At 45.6% G+C, this 25115-nt stretch overlaps 1 protein-coding gene across 1 annotated transcript in view; it reads right to left on the bottom strand.

Moving 5' to 3' along the window:
- LOC126209816 (mucin-3A-like) overlaps positions 1–4185 on the bottom strand; it is a 43550-nt gene extending 39365 nt beyond the window's left edge. Inside the window, exon 1 of the mRNA XM_049938949.1 lies at positions 4171–4185. Coding sequence (XP_049794906.1) covers positions 4171–4185 — 15 coding nt within the window. The remainder of the gene's footprint in view (positions 1–4170) is intronic.
- Positions 4186–25115: the final 20930 nt, after the last annotated feature.

The raw sequence follows: 25115 nt of genomic DNA, 5'->3' as shown, positions 1-25115 counted from the left end.
ATGCCCTGCCTGCGAATGTTCTTGCTGGAAACCATGACAGCATAGGCGTTTGATTTGGCCTATCACAGATTCCTCTCCTGTGCCAATCTCTTCAGCTCAGAGCAGCATTTGCAACCTAAGAGGCATGTTCACATGGTGTACCAGATTCTTTAATTTAAGTGATAACCGCCATCCCAGTCAGTGCAGGCTGTGAACCGTGGCACAAGCTTCTTCATGCGCTCCTCGAAGAACTCAGAGCTTCTTCCCCCACTTGAGAACCTCTTTCCGTATCTGTTCATCTGTTGAAAGTTTTATTCCATTCATGTGTGCCTTGCGGGATGTGAAAAAGTAACCCAAAAGCGCCAAATCGAGGGGATGTGGGGGTTGGTCCAAAATCCCAACCATATGACTCAAAGAGCACCTCAGTGGGTAAGACTGTGTGAGGATGGGCGTTGTCGTGCTACATGCACACTACTCTCGCCAGCATTCCCTTACTTTTGTTTTGAATACTCCTTTTGAGTTTTTTTGGGTTCCACAATATCGTTGTGCATTGTAGGTCTCCATGAGGCAAACATTTCACCAAAATTATGCCTTTTCGGTCCCGAAACAATGACGCCATCATCTTTTGCCCAAAATTGTGGTTTTGAATTTTTTGGCAGATGGGGATTTGATGTGACGCTACTCTACGACTATCCTTTTGTCTCAGGCGTTTAATGAGCCACCCACACTTCATCTCCAGTCACAATACAGCTCAGAAAATCCTCACCTTGCAAGTCGAGTCACTCAAGAAATATTGGGGCACTACGGGCTCGATTTTTCTTCTGCTGTTCTGTCATCTGTCAATCGGCAGCCCTTCACAAACAGCTTCCTCAATTTTTTTACGCTATCTCATAAGTGAAAATGGAACGTCTTCTGCTCCGTTGTTCGTCATGAGCATTTGTTTTGTCTCCACTTAACTCCATACACCAATTAAACACACTTGATTTGTTCATAAACCTTCACTGGAAACTGTTACAGAAACTACTTGACCCTGTACATCATTGTGGGGTGCATCTGGCCATTGGTGCCTTTCAAACAAGTCCTGTCGACAGTCTCCTTGCAGAAGCGGAGATTCCCCCTCTACAAATTTGTCGGATCCACTTCCTGGTTTTTTACACAATCGCCATTCGGCAATTCCTTGACTATCCCATCTATCCCATCCTTTTTGCAAATATGTCTCGCTCCTAATTGCTACCCTCGGGTGGGACTGCCGGTTGGAAGGTGTCCCACTTCCCTATATGAAGATCCCTCCATTTTCACTCACTGTGAAGTTCCCCATGTATTTCCTCCCACACCCCTCCCTGGATGGTGCCTCAACCACGGATTAGGACCGACCTATTACAGGGCCATAAGATCTGTCACCGCTATGATATTCCGGCGTCTTGTATGCTCCATCCTCGCTGAGTCCAGGGTGCCACCATCTTCTACACTGATGGCTCTAAGACGATAGATAAGGTGGAATACACTTCCATGCCTCCTGCTGGCTTGGAACACCATTTAATGCCATGATCACATAGTGTGTTCATTGCAGAGCTGAACATAAGTCGTACATACTCATTTATTTGCTTGGTGTTTTTCAGTTGCGGTCTTCACCTACAGTTTTGACCCTCCACAGCTCTCGATTCTTAACCCATGTCCTGTCATCCTGTCCCTTCTTCTTGTCAGTGTTAACTATGTTCCTTTCTTCACAGATCCTGTACAGAGCTTCCTCATTCGTTACCAATTCACATAATTCTCAACATCGTTCTGTAGCACATACACAGACATACTGCAAATGAAACAGACGTCTTTAAAACTCGCAGTCATACTTATTCCGATAAGTGACTAGTACATTAGAACAAATTTCTTTAATTTCCGCCAAGATTACGAAGTCTTTTGTCCTTAGACTACTAGTTTCGGTCAGCAATGCCCGTCTCCAGCTCCATAACAAACGATAGGGAGTGAAACACAACTACTGGACAAATTACGTTTTAAAACAATAAAAAAACGCCATGCTATAGGGATTAGTGAGAAAAGAATCCGTATTTTCCATAGAGCGCAAAAAGGTCGTGCTCTCTATATATTGGAAGAGCTTGAAATTTATAAAGCCAGCAAAAGTGCTCAATTAACAATACGATTTTGCACCCAATGTCTACTTTGCTTTATTTGACAATGTTTTATATCAATGGTTGAAAGTCTGTTGCCCTGCCGTCACATAGTACAGACTACATCACAGATTTGTTCCATTTTCTTAAGTTTTTCGTTTTACTCCTGCGATTATTTCTCTGTTTTTGTAATAAACTTCATTAACGTGATATAATCTTAAGTGATTGCAACATTTTATTATACTTCTCTTGGAACGGCGTGTCGTAGGGTACTTTCCCCTGCAATTCCGGGGTTAAGAATAGGCCCAAGGTCTTCCTGCCTGTCGTAGGAGGCGACTAAAAGGAGTTTCACACGCTTCGGCCTTTAAGTGATGGTCTCCTGTAGGGTTTGACCTCCACTCTTCGAAATTTTCCCGAAGAGCGAGCCAGTTGGGGAAGGGTGCCTCACATGGTGCATCGTGTCCGTCATGCATTGAGATCTTTAGCCCACTTTTTCGTCGTCGCATTGCAGTCCCACCCATTCTCCATCTCTTGGGTGAGGACACCTTCCTGGGTGCGTTTTCCACCATGCACTATGCAGTGTCGCTTTCTGCATCGACGATGACCGTGGACTTCTTTGCACCTGATGTCCAGCACGGTAGCCAGTCCGTTGTTGTGGGGCCGCCATGTACCCTGTTGATTGTAGCCCCCTGACCACACAGAGATCGCTCTGCTGATGCCTGCGCCGTTAACTCCCCACGTATGCCAAGGGGTAGATGCCCATCCCCCTGTGGCATTGGGACTCCCAGCAATTGCCATCCTGCCAGGTGGCCCTTGCTGTGGCTGGGTGGCGCCCATGGTCAGATGGGTGGCATCAGGGTGGATGACACGCGATGAAGCATAGTCAATCATCCCTTGCTGGTGGTGAAACACAAGCAGTCTCTAAGTGTTCATGAGCTCAATTCAAACCACAGAAGTATGGTTCCAAATCATTCCCCTCCCTGGTCACACCATGGGAGGAACGTCAGGATAAGGATGGCAGCAGATCTTATTCACCCCAGTACCTTGTATGTTAAAGCGCTGATGGGAAATCTTTCATGATGATGAAACCTCAATTTTTGTTGAGCTTTTAGAGGACACGTCTGGGGAGGTGAAGGGCTTGTCCAAAATGAGATATGGGTGAGTCTTGATCAAAACCCTCTGCCCAATCACAGGCGTTACTCGCTTGTGACAAGCTGGGGGATGTTACTGTAACCATCAGGCCAATAAGACCTCAAATATGGTCCAGGGTATCATATTTCACAGAGACCTTCTTTTGCAGTCCGACGACCAGTTCACCACCGGTGCATCCTTCTCGGCCTTTGAGGGTGATAAATTGACCGAAAGGTCAAGCTAATGGTCTACCACTGTGATGTAAATCCCTATATCCCTCCCCCAAGCGGTGCTTTAAGTGATGGAAGTACAGCCATATGTCTTCCCACTGTACTTCCAGCATCACATGTCAAGATTGCAGACGCCAATCACATCCCAATACTCCATGTGCCCCGCCTCCCATCTGTGTCAACTGCAGAGAGCACCATTCGTCTTGCTTGCCAGACTGCAGGATTCTCCAGAAACAAAGGATAATCATGGAGTAAAAGACCCTGGACCGACTGACCCACACTGAGGCTAAGAGAAAATTTGAATGCCTGCATCCTAAGCACATGACATCATCTTACATCGCCGCTAGAACGGTTCTGGCACCATCACCTCCCCTAACCCCAGTCACCCCTCAGAGCTGGAAGACTACACCTGCCCCTTGATGGTGCGGACATTTCCCTCCCTTCCTGCACCACCTACTTCAGGAGCAACCCCTCCCCCCCCCCCAACCATCAGGGATGTCTGTCCCCACTTCTAAGCTGGAGAAGTGTAAGTCTTCTTTGGCTTCTCTCACTAGGAAGGGGTCCCTTGGGTCACTCCCTTCCCAGGTTTTTGCTAGTGGGAAAAAGTGGCTGAATAGCCCAAAAGCCCCCCCAGGGGGTCCACAACTCTTTTGTGGACACGTGCGTAGCGAGCTAATGTGGCCCTCCTTCCTTTCCGGGCTGCATACCTTCCCTTTCCGCATCCTTCCTCGTCCCCCATCTTCGCCCCCCCCCCCCTTTGGCTCTTTCCTTCCCTTTCTCCCCCACTGGGAGTATGGTTTGTGCCTACGTCTGGAGATGGACGCTCGAAACTGTTACAGATTCCTTGCTTTCTACACTTGCAAGTCTTCGTCCTTCCTCTGTCCTTCTCTTTTCCTTCCCTCTTCTCTTTGCCCTTCTCTCCGCTGCGGCGTTTGAGACCCCCTCTTCTTTCCTTTCCCTTTCTCTTTTTTTCCTCCCTGTGCGTGTCTGAAGGCCGACCCACACACTTCCATGCATAGCCGGTGACGGGGTAACGCGTAATTCCCCGCCCCGGGTAGACAGGTAGGACACGTACGTACCCCCTGGTAACGGCCAGGCCCAGGGAGGGGTGATTACCCGAGCTGATACCTTCCGAAAGTGGCGATTGGTCCCTCCGTCCATTTGTCGGGAGGTGTGACCTGAGGTGTGAACAATCACCTAAGGTGGGAGTGCCCTCAGTGAGGGCCCCCACAAGGGAGGAGCGCGCTATCGGAGACGCCGGTAATCATGGGGGATTCTTCCGCAATGGTTTCCTCACCTTCCACTATGTCTGCTCACAAACGTAAGTTCACTGAGTCTCAGCCACAGACAGTTCCTCCATCGTTGCCACAGTTCCTTGTTGTTTCTCGGTCTGACGAAGGTCACGACTTCTCCACAGTCAACCCTTTCATTATTCAGAAAGGTGTCGACGCAATTGCAGGTCCTGTAAAGTCTTGTTCCAGATTACGAAATGGCACCCTGTTGTTAGAAATAGTCAGTGCCCTCCAGGCACAAAAATTGCTGCGTACTTCTCTGCTCCACACCTTCCCTGTCCTGGTGGAACCGCACCGTACCTTAAATTCTTCGCGTGGAGTCGTTTATACACGCTCCCTCGATGGATTGTCTGATGAAGAAATTCAGCACTACCTGTCTGACCAGGGCGTAACGGCTGTTCATAGAGTTATGAAAAGGGTTGACACGAAGATCATTCCAACCCGCACTGTCTTCTTGACATTTAACAAAGTTCAACTCCCATCGAAAATCAAAGCAGGCTATGAGATAATTTCCGTTCGCCCTTACGTCCCAAACCCTACGCGTTGCTATCGATGTCAGCGGTTCAATCACACCAGCCAGTCCTGTTCCAATCCAGCCAAATGTGTTACGTGTGGCAAGGATGCCCATGAGGGTGCTGGTCCACCTCCATCCCCTCGATGCATCAACTGTATGGGTGACCACGCTGCTTCCTCTCGAGATTGCCCCGTTTTTAAGGACGAAAAGCTCATCCAGGAAATCAGAGTGAAGGAAAAGGTGTCGACCTTTGCTGCTCGAAAATTATTCACCAGTCGTCAGCCCACCGTGCCTCAAACAGGAAAATACAGCACTGTCCTTGGTTCTCCTTGGCCAACAAAGGAGGCGGCCACACAGACTTGCGACCTCACCTTTAGTGCCACGGTCGTCAGATCGGCCAGCGCAAAGATCGCCCGTTCAACCTCACCACTTTCGCCTGCCCACTCTATGGCTCACCCTTCGTCGGGTTCTGCTAAATCTCGAGCCCAAAAGACAGACACCAAGACTTCCAAAAAAGAGCATACTCGTGAAGAGTTTTTACGCACCGCAACTTCACAACCATCGGTTCGTCCTTCATCTAAACATCATACTTCCAAGAAAGCTACAAAGAAACCCAGTTCCTCTCCTTCTCCACCAAGGCGTGTCCCATCTACAGCACCACTTGGCGGAAATCGCCCTCGGCCGTCTTCTGTGTCGCCAAGGCGCACTGATGGTGGCTGGTCAACCGGCCGATCGCCGGTGGCAGGAGCTGCTCCTGACCAACCTATGGATCAGGATCTTCTGCCTTCGGCTGAATGCCATTCCATGCTGTCGGTCGCAAGCTCTGAGCAGTCTTTGAGTTGACAGCACCCTTGGTCACGTTCCTCCATTTTCTGTTCACCCTATGTCCATTATCCACTGGAATATCCGCGGCATTCGAGCCAATAGGGATGAATTGTCGATCCTCTTACAATCCTACTCGCCGGTCATCTCCTGTCTTCAGGAAACAAAGCTGCTTTCCCATGACCGCTTTGTTCTCCCTCATTTTCAGTCCATCCGATATGATCTCCCCTCTGTTGAAGGCACTCCAGCACATGGAGGACTCATGATTTTTCTCCATGATACTCTCCATCATCACCCAATCCACTTAAACACTTCCTTCCAAGTTGTCGCCGTCCGTCTTTCCCTTTCCGGATACACGTTCTCTCTTTGTACTGTATACATTCCATCGTCCACACCAATGGCACGAGCTGATCTCCTTCATCTTCTTGGTCAGCTTCCACCCCCCTATTTGCTGGTTGGGGACTTCAATGCCCACCACCCGCTTTGGGGATCTCCACATCCTTGTCCACGTAGCTCACTATTGCTAGACGTCTTCCACCAAGCGGATCTAGTTTGCCTCAACACTGGTGTCCCCACATTTTTGTCTGCCTCCACGACAAATTTATCACATTTGGACCTTGCGGTCGGTACTGTTCCGCTAGCTCGGCGCTTCGAATGGTTCGCCCTTGATGATACACACTCGAGTGACCACTTTCCATGTGTCCTTAGACTGCAACCTCAACTGCCATATATGCGCCCGCGACGCTGGAAGTTTGCCCAAGCTGATTGGACACTTTTTTCGTCTCTAGCGACATTCGATGACCGTCACTTTCCCAGCGTCGACGATGTCACCCATATTACCGACGTTATTCTTACAGCTGCGGAACATTCAATACCACGCACCTCCGAATTGCCCCGGCGCCCCCCAGTTCCTTGGTGGAACGAGGCATGCCGTGATGCAATACGTGAGCGGCGACGTGCTCTCCGCGTTTTCCGCCACCATACTACTATGGCCAACTGTATCTGCTATAAGCAGTTCCGTGCGCGATGCCGTCGTGTCATCCGCGATAGCAAGAAGGCAAGCTGGAAATCCTTTATTAGCTCATTTAAACACCCTCACTCCCTCCTCGGAAGTTTGGAGTCGGCTTCGACGGTTCTCAGGCGCGCCTAGTTTCTCCCCGGTATCTGGGCTCACTGTCGCGCATGATACATTCGTGGACCCCGTCGCAATTTCTAACTCGTTGGGTCAGCACTTTACTGAGATTTCGAGCTCTTCCAATTACCCGCCAGCGTTTCTCCCGAAGAAACGTGCAGCGGAAGTGCGACCTCTTGCTTTCTCCTCTCAAAATCGCGAAAGCTATAATACTGTTTTCTCCATGCGGGAACTCCAACATGCACTCTCTTCTTCTCGCTCCTCCGCCCCAGAACCGGATGGTATCCATGTCCAAATGTTGCTGCATTTATCAACCCAGTCTGCGTTACCTTCTTCGCCTTTATAATCGAATTTGGACCGACAGTACTTTTCCCTGACAATGGCGGGAAGCTATCGTCGTTCCTGTTCCGAAACCTGGAAAGGACAAACATCTCCCCTCTAGCTATCGCCCCATTTCTCTCACGAGTAGTGTCTGTAAGGTTTTGGAGCGTATGGTGAATTACCGTCTAGCGTGGTGGCTGGAATCCCGCAGTCTTTTAACACCTACCTAATGCGGATTCCGAAAGCATCGTTCTGCAGTTGACCATCTTGTTGCTCTCTCCACTTATATCATGAACAATTTTCTCCGGAAACGCCAAACAGTAGCAATATTTTTTGATCTGGAGAAAGCATACGATACCTGTTGGAGGACAGGCATCCTCCGCACACTGTTCTCTTGGGGCTTTCGAGGTCGGCTACCCCTTTTTCTTCGCGAATTTATGGCAGAGCGCACATGTAGGGTGCGGGTGAACACTACTCTCTCCCGTACTTTCTCCCAAGAAAACGGGGTACCCCAGGGCTCCGTGCTGAGTGTTGTACTGTTTGCCATCGCCATAAATCCAGTTATGGATTGTCTCATTCCTGATGTCTCGGGCTCCCTCTTTGTGGACGATTTTGCGATCTACTACAGCTCTCAACGGACCATTCTTCTTGAACGACGTCTTCAAAGATGTCTCAATCGCCTCCAAATCGAAACCGGCTTCCGTTTCTCTCCCAGTAAGACCGTTTGTGTTAATTTTTGGCGACGTAAGGAGTTTCTTCCGCCCTCCTTACATCTAGGTCCTGTCAACCTTCCGTTTTCAGACGTCGCTAACTTCTTGGGTCTTACGTTTGACAGAAAACTGTGCTGGTCCTCCCACGTTTCCTATCTTTCGGCTCGCTGTCTGCGATCCCTTAACACCCTCCGTGTCCTGAATGGTACCTCCTGGGGAGCGGACCGAGTGGTCCTTCTCCGCCTCTATCGCGCCTTAGTGCGCTCGAAATTGGATTATGGAAGCATAGTCTACTCCTCTGCTCGGCCGTCTATTCTTCGGCGTCTCTATCCACCACCGTGGATTACGTTTAGTGTCTGGAGCTTTTTACACCAGCCCTGTGGAAAGCCTTTATGCTGAGACTGCTGAACCTCCGCTGTCCAATCGGCGAGCAGTCTTGAGTCGTTATGCTAGCCATCTGTCTTCCATGCCTGCTAATCCAGCCAATGACCTTTTTTTCGACGCCTCCTTTGATGTAGGGTATGCAGGCCGCTCCTCCTCCCTACTATCCCCGGGAGTTCGCTTCCGTCAACTGCTCCATTCTCTTTCCTTCCGCTTTCCTAAAACCTTCTTGACAACTTGGGGTACAGCACCGCCTTGGCTCCGTCCCCGGATCTGTCTGCTCCGTGACCTTTGTCGATTTCCCAAGGATGGTACCCCTTCACTTGTTTATCGTCGGGCATTTGCTGCTCTATGTGCACAAATGACGGACGCCACATTTATTTACACCGACGGCTCGAAAACATCGTTAGGTGTAGGGAGTGGCGACACCCCAAATCACTTTCGGCTTCCCGACCAGTGTTCGGTTTATACTGCGGAGCTTTACGCTGTTCTCCAGGCTGTCCACTACATCCGCCGGCATCAGCGGATACAGTACGTTATCTGCTCAGATTCTCTCAGCTCTCTCCTCAGTCTCCGAGCTCTTTATCCTGTGCACCCTCTGGTCCACCGGATTCAGGACTGTCTGCGCTTGCTCCACCTGGGGGGCGTCTCGGTGGCGTTCCTCTGGCTCCCGGGACACATTGGTATCTGTGTAAATGAGGCGGCCGATATTGCAGCCAAGGCTGCAGTCTCTCTTCTTCGGCCAGCTATTGTATCGATTCCTTTCGGCGGTCTACGGAGCGTTTTATGTCGTCGTGTTGTTCATTTATGGCACGCGCATTGGTCAACACTTCCCCATAATAAATTGCGGGAAGTGAAAGCTCTTCCTTGCGCTTGGACCTCTTCCTCCCGAACGCGTCGTCGGGAGGAGGTAATTTTAACTAGACTCCGGATAGGGCACTGTCTTTTTAGCCATCGACATCTTTTAAGCGGCGATCCTCCCCCACTCTGTCCCCACTGCTCTAAGCTGTGAACGGTAAGACACCTTTTAATTGAATGCCCCTATTTTAATCCGTTACGCTCCCGTCTGCAGCTATCGCCTGATCTATCGTCGATTTTAGCAGATGACACTCTCTCAGCCGACCGCGTTCTCCAGTTCATTAGTGCCAGTGAAATGACGTCAGTCATTTGAAGCTTTTTTTGGGGACAACCAACCCCTTTCTGTAGTGGATTTTTAAGCCTTCCTTCTGCTTTTAGTTTCTCCAATTTTATGACTTTGTTCCCATTGCTGCTGGTTTTCAATTTCGGTTTTTTTACTGTTTCCTAAGTCACGGGCTGGGCGCTAATGACCATAGCAGTTTTGCGCCCTAAAACCAAAACAAAAACAAAAAACAAAAAGAATGACAACGCAGGAAATAACTGCAATGTATATCTTCCTCCAGATGTTGCCTGAATGTATTAGCTGCACTGATTGATCAACTCCCTTAACATTTCCTACTTCTGGGAGATTTTAATGCCCATAACCCTTTGTGGGGTGGCACTGTGCTTATTGGCCGAGGCAGAGATGTCGACGCTTTACTGTCTGTTCGACCTCTGCCTCTTAAATAGTGGGGCTGCCACACATTTTAGTGTGGCTCATGGTAGTTACTCGGCCATTGCTTTATCAATTTTCAGCCCAGGACTTCTCCCATCTTTCCACTGGAGAGCACATGATGACCTGTGTAGTAGTGACCACTTCCCCATCTTCCTGTCACTGCTCCAGCATGAGGCCCTCGGACAACTGCCCAGATGGGCTTTAAACAAGGTGGACTGGGAAACTGTAACCTTTGCTGTCACCGTTGAATCTCCCCCACTCGGTAACATCGATGTGATTGTTGAGCAGCTGACTACAACAATTGTTTCTGTGGCAGAAAACGTGATCCCTCGCTCTTTAGGGCGCCCGACGCGCAAGGCAGTCCCTTGGTGGTCGCCGGAAGTCGCCGAAGCAATTGAGGAGTGTTGGCGAGCTCTACAGTGGCATAAGCGGCATCCTTCCCTGAAGCACCTCACAGCCTTTAAACGACTCTATGCCCGTTCGCCAATTTATCACATGACAGCAGCAAGAGTGTTGGGAGATATATGTCTCGACCTTTGGGTGCCACATGTCACCTTCCCAAGTCTGAGCAAAGATCAAACGTCTTTTCGGGTACCAGGCCCCAACAGGCGTTCCTGGTGTTACCATAAATGGCGTGTTGTCTACCGACGCAAACGCCATTGCCGAGCACTTTGCTGGAGCCTCTGCATTGGAGGATTACCCCCCGGCCTTTCGCACTCTCATACGGCGGCTGGAATGGAACGTCCTCTCATTCACTACACGCCACAGTGAATCCTATAACGCCCCATTTACAGAGTGGCAGCTCCTCAGGGCCCTTGCACATTGCCCTGACACATCTCCTGAGCCTAATCGGATCCACAGCCAGATGATTAAACATATCTCATCTGACTACAAGTGATACCTCCTCATCTTCAACTGGATCTGGTGCGATGGCGTCTTTCCATCGCAATGGCGGGAGAGCACCATCATTCCGGTGCTCAAACCCGGTAAAAACCCTCTTGATGTGGGTAGCTATCGGCCCATCAGCCTCACCAACGATCTCTGTAAGCTGCTGGAACGTATGGTATGTCGGAGGTTGGCGGCTTCCGCCAGGGTGTACCTTTTTGTTCCCAGTATTTCGTGTAGCAACATCTGAAGATGAAAACATTCGAAATTGTTCACATCTACGTCGTATACTCGGCCCGGTGCGCCAATTTTTGATTCCTGGATGATCTTGTACTGGAATTCCTTGTTTTCGTCATTGGAAGATTTTTGTTGTGTTTCACGCATAATAGGTAGGGACGTCGACAATGTTTTCGACAGTGGATCGCTTTGGCACAGTTTGTAAAGGTTGTTGGTTGGTTTGTGGGATTAAAGGGACCAGACTGCTGCGGTCATCGGTTCCACAGTTTGTAAAAAAGCCGTTAATTTTGTGATCTGATGTGGTTCACTTGCACTCTTTCTGGCGAAACCTTGCGTGAACTAAAATCTTTCCATACTCCAAATGTACTTTTAGATGTTGCACAGATGGTTCGCGTTCGTCTATGGGAAAACCGAAAATCCGCCATGCTGTTTTGTTACTGTTTATGTATCTTCCCATTTGGTACATGAGAATCTCTTCTATAGTATTCCTATTTTTGCTGTGAAACCACCGTTTCTGGGTAGGTGATCGTCTTTCATATTTGGGATAGCCATCAACCACGGATTTTGTATCGTCCAAGTAAAGTTTTGATTTTTTTTCTTTGTACAGTCTCCTTCACTCGTATATAGCGAACTGGTTCGTGACTCATGTTTTTCGGTGCTATGTCTTACAGTTCCGGATCATCTTGTGGACTGGGAAATACAGCTTGGATGATTTTGTCGATATCCATGGGATGAATTCTGTCGCGTAGCCATATGAGATTGTGGTGTACATTCAACATCTAAGGTTTCCAAAGATGTGATATTTTGTAATGACTTCAATAAATCTTATTTGTTTTCTCGTAAAACTCGGACTATTACGTCGTGTCGATGCATGTGAGCTTGTCCGTATCTAAGTTCTTTGCGTTTGGCCACAACGAGTTGCATGTGAATGTTCCGAAGAGGTCAGGCCGTCCATATTTTCTTATGTGAGTCGTGGCATCTTGAGTGTATTCGTGCATATGTCGTGGACTTCCTATGTATGATGAGGGTAAGATTACCGTTGTTCCAATTTCGGCAACGTTTGTCATTTGTGATTGCATTTCGAAACTGGATTTATTCTTCCGTGCGTAGTTTATTCTGATTCAGTCTTGTGTTAAGCATCCGCTGTGCTTCTGTTTTTCATACATATCTACCAGGAATTGTTGGAATAAACGGGGAGTGTTGAGAATGTGATTGTTTCATTGTCTCTGATCATTAAGCTGTAAGCATAGAACTCCTTGGAAGTGACTCCTTTGTTTTCTACTCCTGTTCAATGTTGCATGTGTTTCACATTAAAATGACATCCGTCCTCTCCGTGCAGAAATTTAATGGATATTGGTGGGCATCATATGAAGGGAGTGTCCCTAAAATGCGTTGTAGTTCTCTTCTACGTTGTGCAGTTATGTCACAGCATGTGTTTTCACTACGATGGTGACTTCGTCTGCTGTGCATTAAATAGACTTTCGTGTTCTCCACGTGGAGTTACGTCGGATCGAACTATAACTTTATAGTCACTAGAAACCATTCGGTGTAGTGCTGTCTTGAATATGTGAATCAGCTGATAGTATTCGCATAAGTTCCTCTGTACATCTCGGACTGCTTCTCGTCTCAATCTATTGAATTTTGCGCATAGTTGATACATTCGTCTCTTCATTTCCGATTAAATATACGTGCAGAAATTTATGGTTATTGGTAATAATGATCGTATGTTTTAATAGATTTGTTGGCATGAAGAAAAATCGATTTATCTCTTTTAGTGTTGATCGGAGTGGCAACGAAATAAGTCATCTGGAAGCAGACGTTGTACGCTTTTATATCTTGAAGAAAGTGTTTTTATTCTGGAGTTTCCTCGGTTGTAATGTGAAATTCCCTGCGGAGGTACTTCCAATGGTGGTAATCGAATCCATTCATGTAGTAGAATCGTGGAGTTTCTCTACTGAATTTTTTTTTTTTTTGCGTTGCAGATGTTATCCATTTTTCAGTTTACGGCGTGTTTGTGTTAGTTATATTCTTTCGTCGGGTCTTAGCCGAACCGCCCCGCGAGGGGTCTCCCGGCCACCAATACCATATGCTCATCATCATTATTATTATTATTATTATTATTATTATTTCTTTCTTTTCTCAGACGTTATGTCTGGTCAAAAATGGAAAGTGACGCGGACCTTGATCAAGCGTGACTTCCTTTTAACTGTACGGTATGTGTTACATTGCATTTAGGAACTTTCTGGTAATTGAACATCTATCAATAATTGCGGATTTCTGTAGTTGTCTATATAAGTTTGGATGTAGCTGTATTGCATTGATGTACTGGTGGATATTGTGTGGTATGACTCCTGTAGTTGATAGTATAATTGGAATAATGTCAACTTTATCCTGATGCCAGATGTCCTTGACTTCCTCAGACAGTTGGATGTATTTTTCAATTTTTTTCTCCTCTTTTCTTTTGTATATTTGTTGTATTGGGTATGGATATTTCGATTAGCTGTGTTAATTTCTTCTTTTTATTGGTGAGTATGATGTCAGGTTTGTTATGTGGTGTTGTTTTATTTGTTATAATGGTTCTGTTCCAGTATAATTTGCATTCATCATTCTCCAGTACATTTTGTGGTGCATACTTGCATGTGGGAACGTGTTGTTTTAGAAGTTTATGTTGTAAGGCAAGCTGTTGATGTATTATTTTTGCTACATTGTCATGTCTTCTGGTGTATTCTGTATTTGCTAGTATTGTACATCCGCTTGTGATGTGATCTACAGTTTCTATTTGTTGTTTGCAAAGTCTGCATTTATCTGTTGTGGTATTGGGATCTTTAATAATATGCTTGCTGTAATATCTGGTGTTTATTGTTTGATGCTGTATTGCAATCATGAATCCTTCCGTCTCACTGTATATATTGCCTTTTCTTAGCCATGTGTTGGATGCGTCTTGATCGATGTGTGGCTGTTTTAGATGATACGGGTGCTTGCCATGTAGTGTTTTCTTTTTCCAATTTACTTTCTTCGTATCTGTTGATATGTGATGTAAAGGGTTGTAGAGGTGGTTATGAAATTGTAGTGGTGTAGCCGATGTATTTATATGAGTGATTGCTTTGTGTATTTTGCTAGTTTCTGCCTGTTCTAGAAAGAATTTTCTTAAATTGTCTACCCGTCCATAATGTAGGTTTTTTATATCGATAAATCCCCTTCCTCCTTCCTTTCTGCTTAATGTGAATCTTCCTGTTGCTGAATGTATGTGATGTATTCTATATTTGTGGCATTGTGATCGTGTAAGTGTATTGAGTGCTTCTAGGTCTGTGTTACTCCATTTCACTACTCCAGATGAGTAGGTTAATATTGGTATAGCATAAGTATTTATAGCTTATGTCTTGTTTCTTGCTGTCAATTCTGTTTTCAGTATTTTTGTTAGTCTTTGTCTATATTTTCTTTTAGTTCTTCTTTAATATTTGTATTACCTATTCCTATTTTTTGTCTGTATCCTAGATATTTATAGGCATCTGTTTTTTCCATCGCTTCTATGCAGTCGCTGTGGTTATCCAGCATGTAATCTTCTTGTTTAGTGTGTTTTCCCTTGACTATGCTATTTTTCTTACATTTGTCTGTTCCAAAAGCCATATTTATATCATTGCTGAATACTTCTGTTATCCTTAGTAATTGGTTGAGTTGTTGATTTGTTGCTGCCAGTAGTTTTAGATCATCCATGTATAGCAAATGTGTGATTTTGTGTGGGTATGTTCCAGTAATATTGTATCCATAATTTGTATTATTTAGCATGTTGGATAGTGGGTTCAGAGCAAGGCAGAACCAGAAAGGACTTAATGAGTCTCCTTGGTATATTCCACGCTTAATCTGTATTGGCTGTGATGTGATATTATTTGAATTTGTTTGGATATTAAGTGTGGTTTTCCAATTTTTCATTACTATGTTTAGGAACTGTATCAATTTAGGATCTACTTTGTATATTTCCAATATTTGTAATAACCATGAGTGGGGTATACTATCAAAAGCTTTCTGGTAATCAATGTATGCGTAGTGTACCGACCTTTGTTTAGTTTTAGCTTGATATGTCACCTCTGCAACTATTATTAGTTGCTCTTTACATCCTCGTGCTCCTTTGCAACAGCCTTTTTGTTCTTCATTTATAATTTTGTTCTGTGTTGTATGTGTCATTAATTTCTGTGTAATGACTGAAGTTAATATTTTATATATTGTTGGTAGGCATGTTATGGGGCGATATTTAGCTAGGTTTGCTGTGTCTGCTTGATCTTTAGGTTTCAGATAAGTTATTCCTTGTGTAAGTGTATCAGGGAATGTGTATGGGTCTGCAATGTAACTGTTAAATAATTTAGTTAGATGTGAATGTGTTGAGGTGGACTTCTTCAGCTAGAAATTTGCTATTTTATTTTTTCCAAGGGCTTTCCAGTTGTGCATAGAATTAATTGCTCGGGTGACTTCATGTTGCAACATGATCACTTCAGGCATTTGTGGTATCACCTTGTATGTGTCTGTTTCTGCTTGTGTCCACTGTGCATGTTATGTTGTAGCTGGTTTGACCATATTTTGCTCCAGAAGTGTTCTGTGTCTGTTATGTTTGGTGGATTGTCTATTTTAATGTGTGTGTTATCTATTGTCTGCTAAAATTTCTTTTGGTTTGTGTTGAATGTTTGGTTTTGCTTCATTCTATTTTCACTTTTTTTTGTATCTTCTAAGTCGTTTGGCCAATGCTTGTAATTTCTGCTTCTTTTCATCTAATTGCTCTATCGCTTCTTGTTGTGAGATTTTACCTAACCTTTTTCGTTTTTTTTTTCTGACATTTCATTTCTTATAAATTGTTACCTGTCCGATGTCTTTTCTCGGTTTTTCTATTCTGATCTGTAGCCTGTGATGCCATGCTGGTTCTGTGTGTTGGTTGGTTCTGATCTCTGCCTAGTTTGTATATTTAGTGTAGTGAGTGCTCCTATATAAACCAGTAGTTGTAACTCTTCCATAGTTGTTTTCATTTATTTTGTTGTGTATGATTGTGTTGATAGTTTTTATTGTTGTTTCGATTTGTGGGTTATTTGGCGGTCTATGCAAGAATGGTCTAATTTCTGTATTTGTTGTTTGTATTCTATATATGTCAGCTGAAATTTTTCTTCTATATCTAACATGTGTGTCGCTTTGTGTTCTATTTGCGCTTGTTCTGGTGGCTGTCTTAAGATTTTATTTTCCTCTGATTTTTTAACTGATGAGTGTTGTTCTTTGTTTGTTTGCTCAGAGATCTTTGAGTCCATTACTGTATTTTCTTCTTCTTCTGATTGAGCATTATTTTGTTCCAGTATTTGTTGTACTTGTTGTTCGATGTTTTCTAATTCTGACTGGGGTATCCTGTTATTTTTGATTATTACATGGATCTGATCAGCTAGTCGTTCTTCTGTTAAAAATTTTAATTCTGGGTATCTGGTAATAAATATTGTGTATACTTGTGATCTGTATCCAGTTGTGTTGGTTTCTAGGTTTGTTGTTTGGTAATAACAGAACATGAGGTCGATTAACTTCATCTGACCATCTCATCCTCTGTCTTTGTTTTCCTTCTAGGGTGGTTGCAGGAAGCTTATCCTGCAAAACAGCTCTCTTTGGATTTAAATCATTTTCCAGTTGGCTAGCAGTGTCGTTACCATTTTTGGCGGGCATAAGGTTCAAGCGTCGTCCCCGACCATGACGGCGCTTTTCCGAGGCTTCTTTTATCTTTCCTGAACCAACTAATCACACTAAAAGGGGGGTTAACCCTATCAGTGGTTTGTTCTTTTCGTCGCCTTTTACGACTGGCAGAACATACCGGTGGCCTATTCTTTTCCCGGGCCTCCACGGGGTCTATTATTATTATTATTATTATTATTATTAGTGGAATGCTTCGTTTGTTGCTATTTAGTTGTCCTCGTCCGCGCTTCTCGTAGGGTGAAATTTACATGGCTGGCTTGAGTTTGCAGTATAAGAATGAGTCTTCAGTCCATTCGTTTTGTTTTTCGGTTTCTCTGCTTCTCACGATGCTCATTCTCGTTCGTTGGGAACTTAAACATGCTTCACGATCTTCGTCTGTTTCGTTTTTCGCCAATCTTCTTGTTTTCGCCAATCTGATAAAGAACTGAAAGATCTCCTGTTTTACGTTTGAGCATTGTCTAAAATATAAATAAAATCAACTTTTTGTTAAAAAGTATACTTCACACATCTTGTTTTCGATTTATATTCAGACACTGTATAACTTTGACTACTAACACTTCACTGTTTTTCGTTCACTCACTGCACCACTTTTTCGGTTCCTCCCTTCGTCACTGATGATGAACTGACTTTTGAAACTACGGTGGGTGTTGCTTTACATACCCCTGTCAATGGGTACCCCCACCGGTGGCGAATTCCAGAACATACCATAAAGGCTTCGAATGGTCGACAATGTTCCAGAACATTCGACAGAGCTCTGAAATATTCCACAGTGATATGGGAAGTTCGCGAACATTCTGGAATCTCCCCGAATGTTCGAGACTATTCCCGAACATTTCAGAACATCCCAGATAATTGTGGAATGGTCTGGAACACTCTGGAAGGCGAAACTTTCTAGCCCTTATATTTTCAAAAGCACGCCCTTAAAACAAAAAATGGGATCCCACTTTATGGAGGAGGGATAGAGGGGTACCTCACAACGTAAGTCCCATGATCATACTGGAACTCGTTTTAGCGGCATGCACATTGCACACTTGTGTAATATATATTGATTTGCTCCATAAGCTTGTTATTGAGCAAGTAATTATAATTATCTAAAATGGCCATAAGAGTGTCTCAGAATCATATTATTGCTTAATTGTCTCGTTTAAACACATTTAAATTTAACATGTTATCACTGTAATAACGTATGTACTTGACAAGCCCGTTATAGACTTTACCAAGCGTACTCTCCATTTATTGCTTACTGTAAAATTTTATAGCTTTGTCACTACTTCCAACGAACCCCTGTTGTGACTATTTTGCTGTAGTTTGTAATGAATATCAGCCCTATTGGCAGTGTGACTCTGCTGGCACTGTGGCCTAGTTTAAACTATATTTAAAATATGTGCGACGATACTAAGTTGATTTTTGCGCATATTTTGTAACGATCCATTTTGGACAGGTGATAAAACAGTTGCGCCTCGTCGTAATGCGTGTGTCTGCAATCCATGAAAGTAATTTTTCGTTGTGGCGTATTTTATTGTTTGAAGACGCAATCTGTCCAGTAGTCGTATTTTTTTCCCAATGTTTCACTGCAGATCTCGATATGGTCATTGCTGACCGACGCCGGTAGTCTAAAGACCAAATTGGTGGAAATAAAAGAAATTTATTCTAGACTTCCTGAATCAGTGTTCTAATCCGCGACCGTGTCGCAGCTTGTGAAACTAGTAAATTTATTTCTGTTCGCAGAAATGGCAGCAAACCTGCCGGACGAAGTTCTGCTGTCCATCTTCTCCTTCCTGCCCGTGCCCGACCTGGGCCGGTGTGCCGCCGTGTGCGAGCGTTGGCGCGCAATCGTGACGGGGTTCACCAACCTGTGGAGGGGCAAGAACTACGTCAGCACAGGGCGACCGAGCGAATCAGCCGAATCGCGCGCCATCCTAAGCGCTCTGCCCCCACTGCGGAACGTGTTCGTCGAAGCGGCCCGCGAATTCGCGTTGGATATTTTCTACCCCGACCTGAATCTGTCAGTGGCCGACAAGGCAGCCGTGCGGGACTGTCCCAGGCTGACGTGCGAGTCTCTGTCGACCAGACTCGACATCGCGGCGGTCATCCTGTCCTCTCGATCGACAGTCGATTTCTCGACACTCCGGAAGCTGCGGATCATCAGGACACGAACGCCCAAAGCCGGGAATCCGCCTATCTGTGAAGCAGAGTACGTGATCGGCTCTGCCCTGCCGCTGTGCCGGAATCTGACAGAGCTGTGGTTGGACGCGGACTCGCTCTCGGCGCACTGCCTCGACGCGTTGCAGGGGCTCGGCCAGTTGCGGACGCTGGCAGTCACGTGCCCCGGCCTGGAGAACCTGGCGTTCTTGCGGCACTGCCCTGACACGCTGCAGGAACTGCACCTCTGTAAGTTGTGGCTGGGTGGCCTCAAAATACACTACTGGCCATTAACATTGCTACACCAACGAGAAATGCGGATGATAAACGGGTATTCATTGGACAAAGATATTATACTAGAACTGACATGTGATTACATTTTCACCCAATTTGGGTGCATAGATCCTGAGAAATCAGTACCCAGAACAACCACCTCTGGCCGTTATACCAAGCCAGGTGGCGCAGTGGTTAGCACACTGAACTCGCATTCGGGAGGATGACGGTTCAATCCCGTCTCCGGCCATCCTGACTTAGGTTTTCCGTGATTTCCCTAAATCGTTTCAGGCAAATGCCGGGATTGTTCCTTTGAAAGGGCACGGCCGATTTCCCTCCCAATCCTTCCCTAACCCGAGCTTGCGCTCCGTCTCTAATGACCTCGTTGTCGACGGGACGTTAAACACTAACCACCACCACCACCATCTGGCCGTTATAATGACCTTCATACGCCAGGGCATTGAGTCAAATAGAGCTTGGATGGCATGTACAGGTACAGCTGCCCATGCAGCTTCAACACGATACCACAGTTCATAAAGAGTAGTGACTGGCGTATTGTGACGAGCCAGTTGCTCGGCCACCATTGCCAGGGCAACAGTCGAACATTTTCTGTGTCCACAAAGGCCCGTACAGGACCTACAACATGTGATCGTGCATTATCCTGCTGAAATGTAGGGTTTTGCAGGGATCGAATGAAGGGTAGAGCCACGGGTCGTAACACATCTGAAATGTAACGTCCACCGTTCAAAGTGCCGTCAATGCGAACAAGAGGTGACAGAGAGGTGTAACCAATGGCACCCCATACCATCACGCCGAGTGATCAGCCAGTATGGCGATGACGCATACACGCTTCCAATGTGCGTTCACCGCGATGTTGCCAAACATGGATGTGACCATCATGATGCTGTAAACAGAACCTGGATTCATCCGAAAAGATCACGTTTCGCCATTCGTGCACCCAGGTTCGTCGCAGGGTACACCATCGCAGGCGCTCCTGTCTGTGATGCAGCGTCAAGCGTAACCGCAGCCACGGTCTCCGAGCTGATAGTCCATGCTGCTTCAAACGTCGTCGAACTGTTCGTGCAGATGGTTGTTGTCTTGTAAACGTCCCCGTCTGTCGTGGTTGCACGATCCGTTACAGCCGTGCGGATAAGATGCCTGTCATCTCGACTGCTAGTGACACGAGGCCGTTGGGATCCAGCACGGCGTTCCGTATTACCCTCCCGAAGCCACCGATTCCATATTCTGCTAACAGTCATTGGATCTCGACCAACGCGAGCAGCAATGTCGCGATACGACAAACCGCAATCGTGATAGACTACAATCCGACCTTTATCAAAGTCGGAAACGTGATGGTACGCATTTCTCCTCCTTACACGAGGCATCACAACAACGTTTCACCAGGCAACGCCGCTAACTGCTGTTTGTGTATGAGAAATCGGTTGGAAACTTTCCTCATGTCAGCACGTTGTAAGTGTCGCCGCCGGCACCAACCTTGTGTAAATGCTCTGAAAAGCTAATCATTTGCATAACACAGCATCTCCTTCCCGTCGGTTAAATTTCCCGTCTGTAGCACGTCATCTTCGTGGTGTAGCAATTTTAATGGCCAGTAGTGTAAGAGATGTCTCTTAATGCTGTAGACAAAAATAACCCTTGAAACTTAAACGATACACAATATACACAATGCCCGAGAAATCTGAATACAGAAGAAAGTCAAATTCAGCACAATAGAAAGAATGTGCCGGCGTATGTAAATACTGTGTGTGCTGCAGCAATAATGCAGAGGGTCATTCAATAAGCAACGCAACAGTTTTTCTCAGCCAGTTTTGGTAGAAAATATGCAGAATTTTCTGCGGAACATCGTGGGAGATTCCATCTCCGGCCCCTTGTAGCCTTCAAAGCGGCGGCTGACATGGAAGCGCATTCCGAGCAGAGTTGTCACGCAGCTTCTTTTGGTGGAAAAACAGAGCACCTCAAATATTCATAGGCGCTTGCAGAATGCCTACGGCGACCTAGAACCGAAAACAAAGCCACGGTGAGTTGGTTGGGAAAGACATCTGTCATCAACGCAACAGTCACGTCAACTTGTCCGATGGCCCGCATATCGGCCGGCCACACAAAGCTGTGACCTATACACAAATCGGGTCAGAACACTGTTGCAGAAACAACGAAACAAACATGCCAAATTTAAACAGACGCAAAATCCCAAAGATTGGAGATCCTTTACAGAAGCTCGAAACTTAGCGCGGAGTTCAATGCGAGACGCCTATAACAGTTTCCACAACGAAACTTTGTCTCGAAACTTGGAAGAAAATCCAAAGAGATTCTGGTCGTATGTGAAGTATGTTAGCGGCAAGAAACAATCAATGGCTTCTCTGCACGATAACAATGGAGATACTATCGAAGACAGTGCTGCCAAAGCAGAGTTACTAAACATAGCCTTCCAAAATGCCTTCACAAAAGACGACGAAGTAAATATTCCAGAATTCAAATCGAGAACAGCTGCCAACATGAGTAACGTAGAAGTAAATATCCTCAGAGTAGTGAAGCAACTCAAATCAATAAAAGCAAGTCTTCTGGTCCAGACTGTATACCAATTAGGTTCCTTTCGGACTATGCTGATGCATTAGCTCCATACTTAATCATATACAACTGTTCGCCCTACGAAAGATCCGTACCCAAAGACTGGAAAGCTGCACAGGTCACACCAATATTCAAGAAAGGTAGTAGGAGTAATCCACTAAATTACAGGCCCATATCGTTAACGTCGATATGCAGCAGGATTTTGGAACATATATTGTGTTCGAACATTATGAATTACCTCGAAGGAAACAGTCTATTGACACACAGTCAACATAGGTTTACGAAACATCGTGCCTGTGAAACACAACTAGCTCTTTATTTACATGAAGCGCTGAGTGCTATTGACAATGGATTTCAGATCGATTGCGTATTCGTGGAATTCCGGAGGCTTTTGAAACTGTACCACAGAAGCGGCCCGTAGTGAAATTGCGTGCTTATGGAATATCGTCTCAGTTACGTGACTCGATTTGTGATTTCCTATCAGAGAGGTCACAGTTCGTAGTAATTGACGGAAAGTCATGGAGTAAAATAGAAGTGATTTCAGGCGTTCCCCAAGGTAGTGTTATCGGCCATTTGCCGTTCCTTATCTATATAAACGATTTGGGAGACAACCTGAGCAGCCGTCTTCGGTTGTTTGCAGATGACGCTGTCGTTTATCGGCTAATAAAGTCATCAGAAGATCAAAACATACTGCAAAACGATTTAGGAAAAATATCTGAATGGCGCGTAAAGTTTCAGTTCACCCTTAATAACGAAAAGTGAGAGGTCATCCACATCAGTACTAAAAGGAACTCGTTAAACTTCGGTTACACGATAAATCAGTATAATCTAAAAGCAGTGAATTCAACTAAATACCTAGGTATTACAATTACGAACAACTGAATTGGAAAGAACACACAGAAAATGTTGTGGGGATGGCTAACCGAAGGCTGCGTTTTATTGGCATGGCACTTAGAAAATGTAACAGACATACTAAGGAGACTGCCTACACTACGCTTGTCCGTCTTGTTTTAGAATACTGCTGCGCGGTGTGGGATCCTTACCAGGTACGACTGACGGAGTAGATGGAAAAAGTTCAAAGAAAGGCAGCACGTTTTGTATTATCGCGAAATATGGGAGAGAATGTCACAGAAATGATACCGGATTTGGGCTGGAAATCATTAGAAGAAAGGCGTTTTTCGTTGCAACGGAATCTTCTCGCGAAATTCCAATCACCAACTTTCTCCTCCGAATGCGAAAGTACTTTTTTGACACTGAACTACATAGGGAGGAACGATCACTACGATAAAATGAGGGAAATCAGAGCTCGTACGGAAAGATATAGGTGTTCATTCTTTCCGCGCGCTATACGAGATTGGAATAATAGAGAATTGTGAAGGTGGTTCGATGAACCCTCTGCCAGGCACTTAAATGTGATCTGCAGAGTATCCATGTAGATGTAGATGTAATGGTGGAACGTGCGGACACACTCACTAGAGGTGGTGGATGGATCGGAATCACACCTTGCTGGTCAACTGGACGTCCCTGTTGATAGTGGCGACACAGTTCTTCACCAATGGCGATACTCACAGGTGTGCAACCGTGTGTTTCCTCGCCACCTAACCCGAGACCATAAAGAGCAATGAAGGACCCTCTGTATAGAATTCCTTGCGCATTACGAGGCTGACCGTGACAATTATTTGCCTAACATTGACAAAGGCAATGAAACACGGGTTCATCACTTTGATCTGGAAACAAAACGGCGAATCCATGAAGTAGTGCCACGCGACACCTCTCCTCCAAAGTGGTAATTAAAAACTGCACCCTCAGCCGGTAAAGTTTGTAGCGACGGTCTTCTGGGATTCTACATCTACATTTATACTCCTCAATCCACCCAACGGTGTGTGGCGGAGGGCACTTTACGTGCCACTGTCAATACCTCCCTTTTCCTGTTCCAGTCGCGTATGGTTCGCGGGAAGAACGACTGCCGGAAAGCCTCTGTGCGCGCTCGAATCTCTCTAATTTTACATTCGTGATGCCCTCGGGAGGTATAAGTAGGGGGAAGCAATATATTCGATACCTCATCCAGAAACGCACCCTCTCGAAACCTGGACCGCGATGCAGAGCGCCTCTCTTGCAGAGTCTGCCACTTGAGTTTGCTAAACATCTCCGTAACGCTATCACGCTCACCAAATAACCCTGTGACGAAACGCGCCGCTCTTCTTTGGATCTTGTGTATCTCCTCTGTCAACCCGACCTGGTACGGATCCCACACTGATGAGCAATACTCAAGTACAGGTCGAACGAGTGTTTTTAAGCCACTTCCTTTGTTGATGGACTAAATTTTCTAAGGACTCTCCCAATGAATCTCAACGTGGCACCCGCCTTACCAACAATTAATTTTATATGATCATTCCACTTTAAATCGTTCCGTACGCATACTCCCAGATTTTTTACAGAAGCAACTGCTACCAGTGTTTGTTCCGCTATCATACAATAAAGGATCTTTCTTTCTATGTATTCGCAATACATTGCATTTGTCTATGTTAAGGGTCAGTTGCCACTCCCTGCACCAAGTGCCTATCCGGTGCAGGTCTTCCTGCATTTCGCTGCAATTTTCTAACGCTGCAACTTCTCTGTATACTACAGCATCATCTGCGAAAATCCGCATGGAACTTCAGATACTATCTACTAGGTCACTCATATATATTGTGAAAAGCAATGGTCCCATAACACTCCCCTGTGGCACGCCAGAGGTTACTTTAACGTCTGTAGACATCTCCATTGAGAACAACATGCTGTGTTCTGTTTGCTAAAAACTCTTCAATCCAGCCACACAGCTGGTCTGATATTCCGTAGGCTCTTACTTTATCAGGCGACAGTGCGGAACTGTATCAAACGCCTTCCGGAAGTCAAGGCAAATAGCATCTACCTGGGAGCCTGTATCTAATATTTTTTGGCTCTCATGAACAAATAAAGCGAGTTGGGTCTCACACGATCGCTGTTTCCGGAATCCATGTTTATTCCTACAGAGTAGATGCTGGGTTTCCAGAAATGACATGATACGCAAGCAAAAAAATGTTCTAAAATTCTACA

Source organism: Schistocerca nitens, chromosome 10 (genome assembly GCF_023898315.1).
Source record: "Schistocerca nitens isolate TAMUIC-IGC-003100 chromosome 10, iqSchNite1.1, whole genome shotgun sequence".
Taxonomy (NCBI): Eukaryota; Metazoa; Arthropoda; class Insecta; order Orthoptera; family Acrididae; genus Schistocerca; species Schistocerca nitens.
This window is presented reverse-complemented; position numbering and strand designations above follow the sequence as displayed.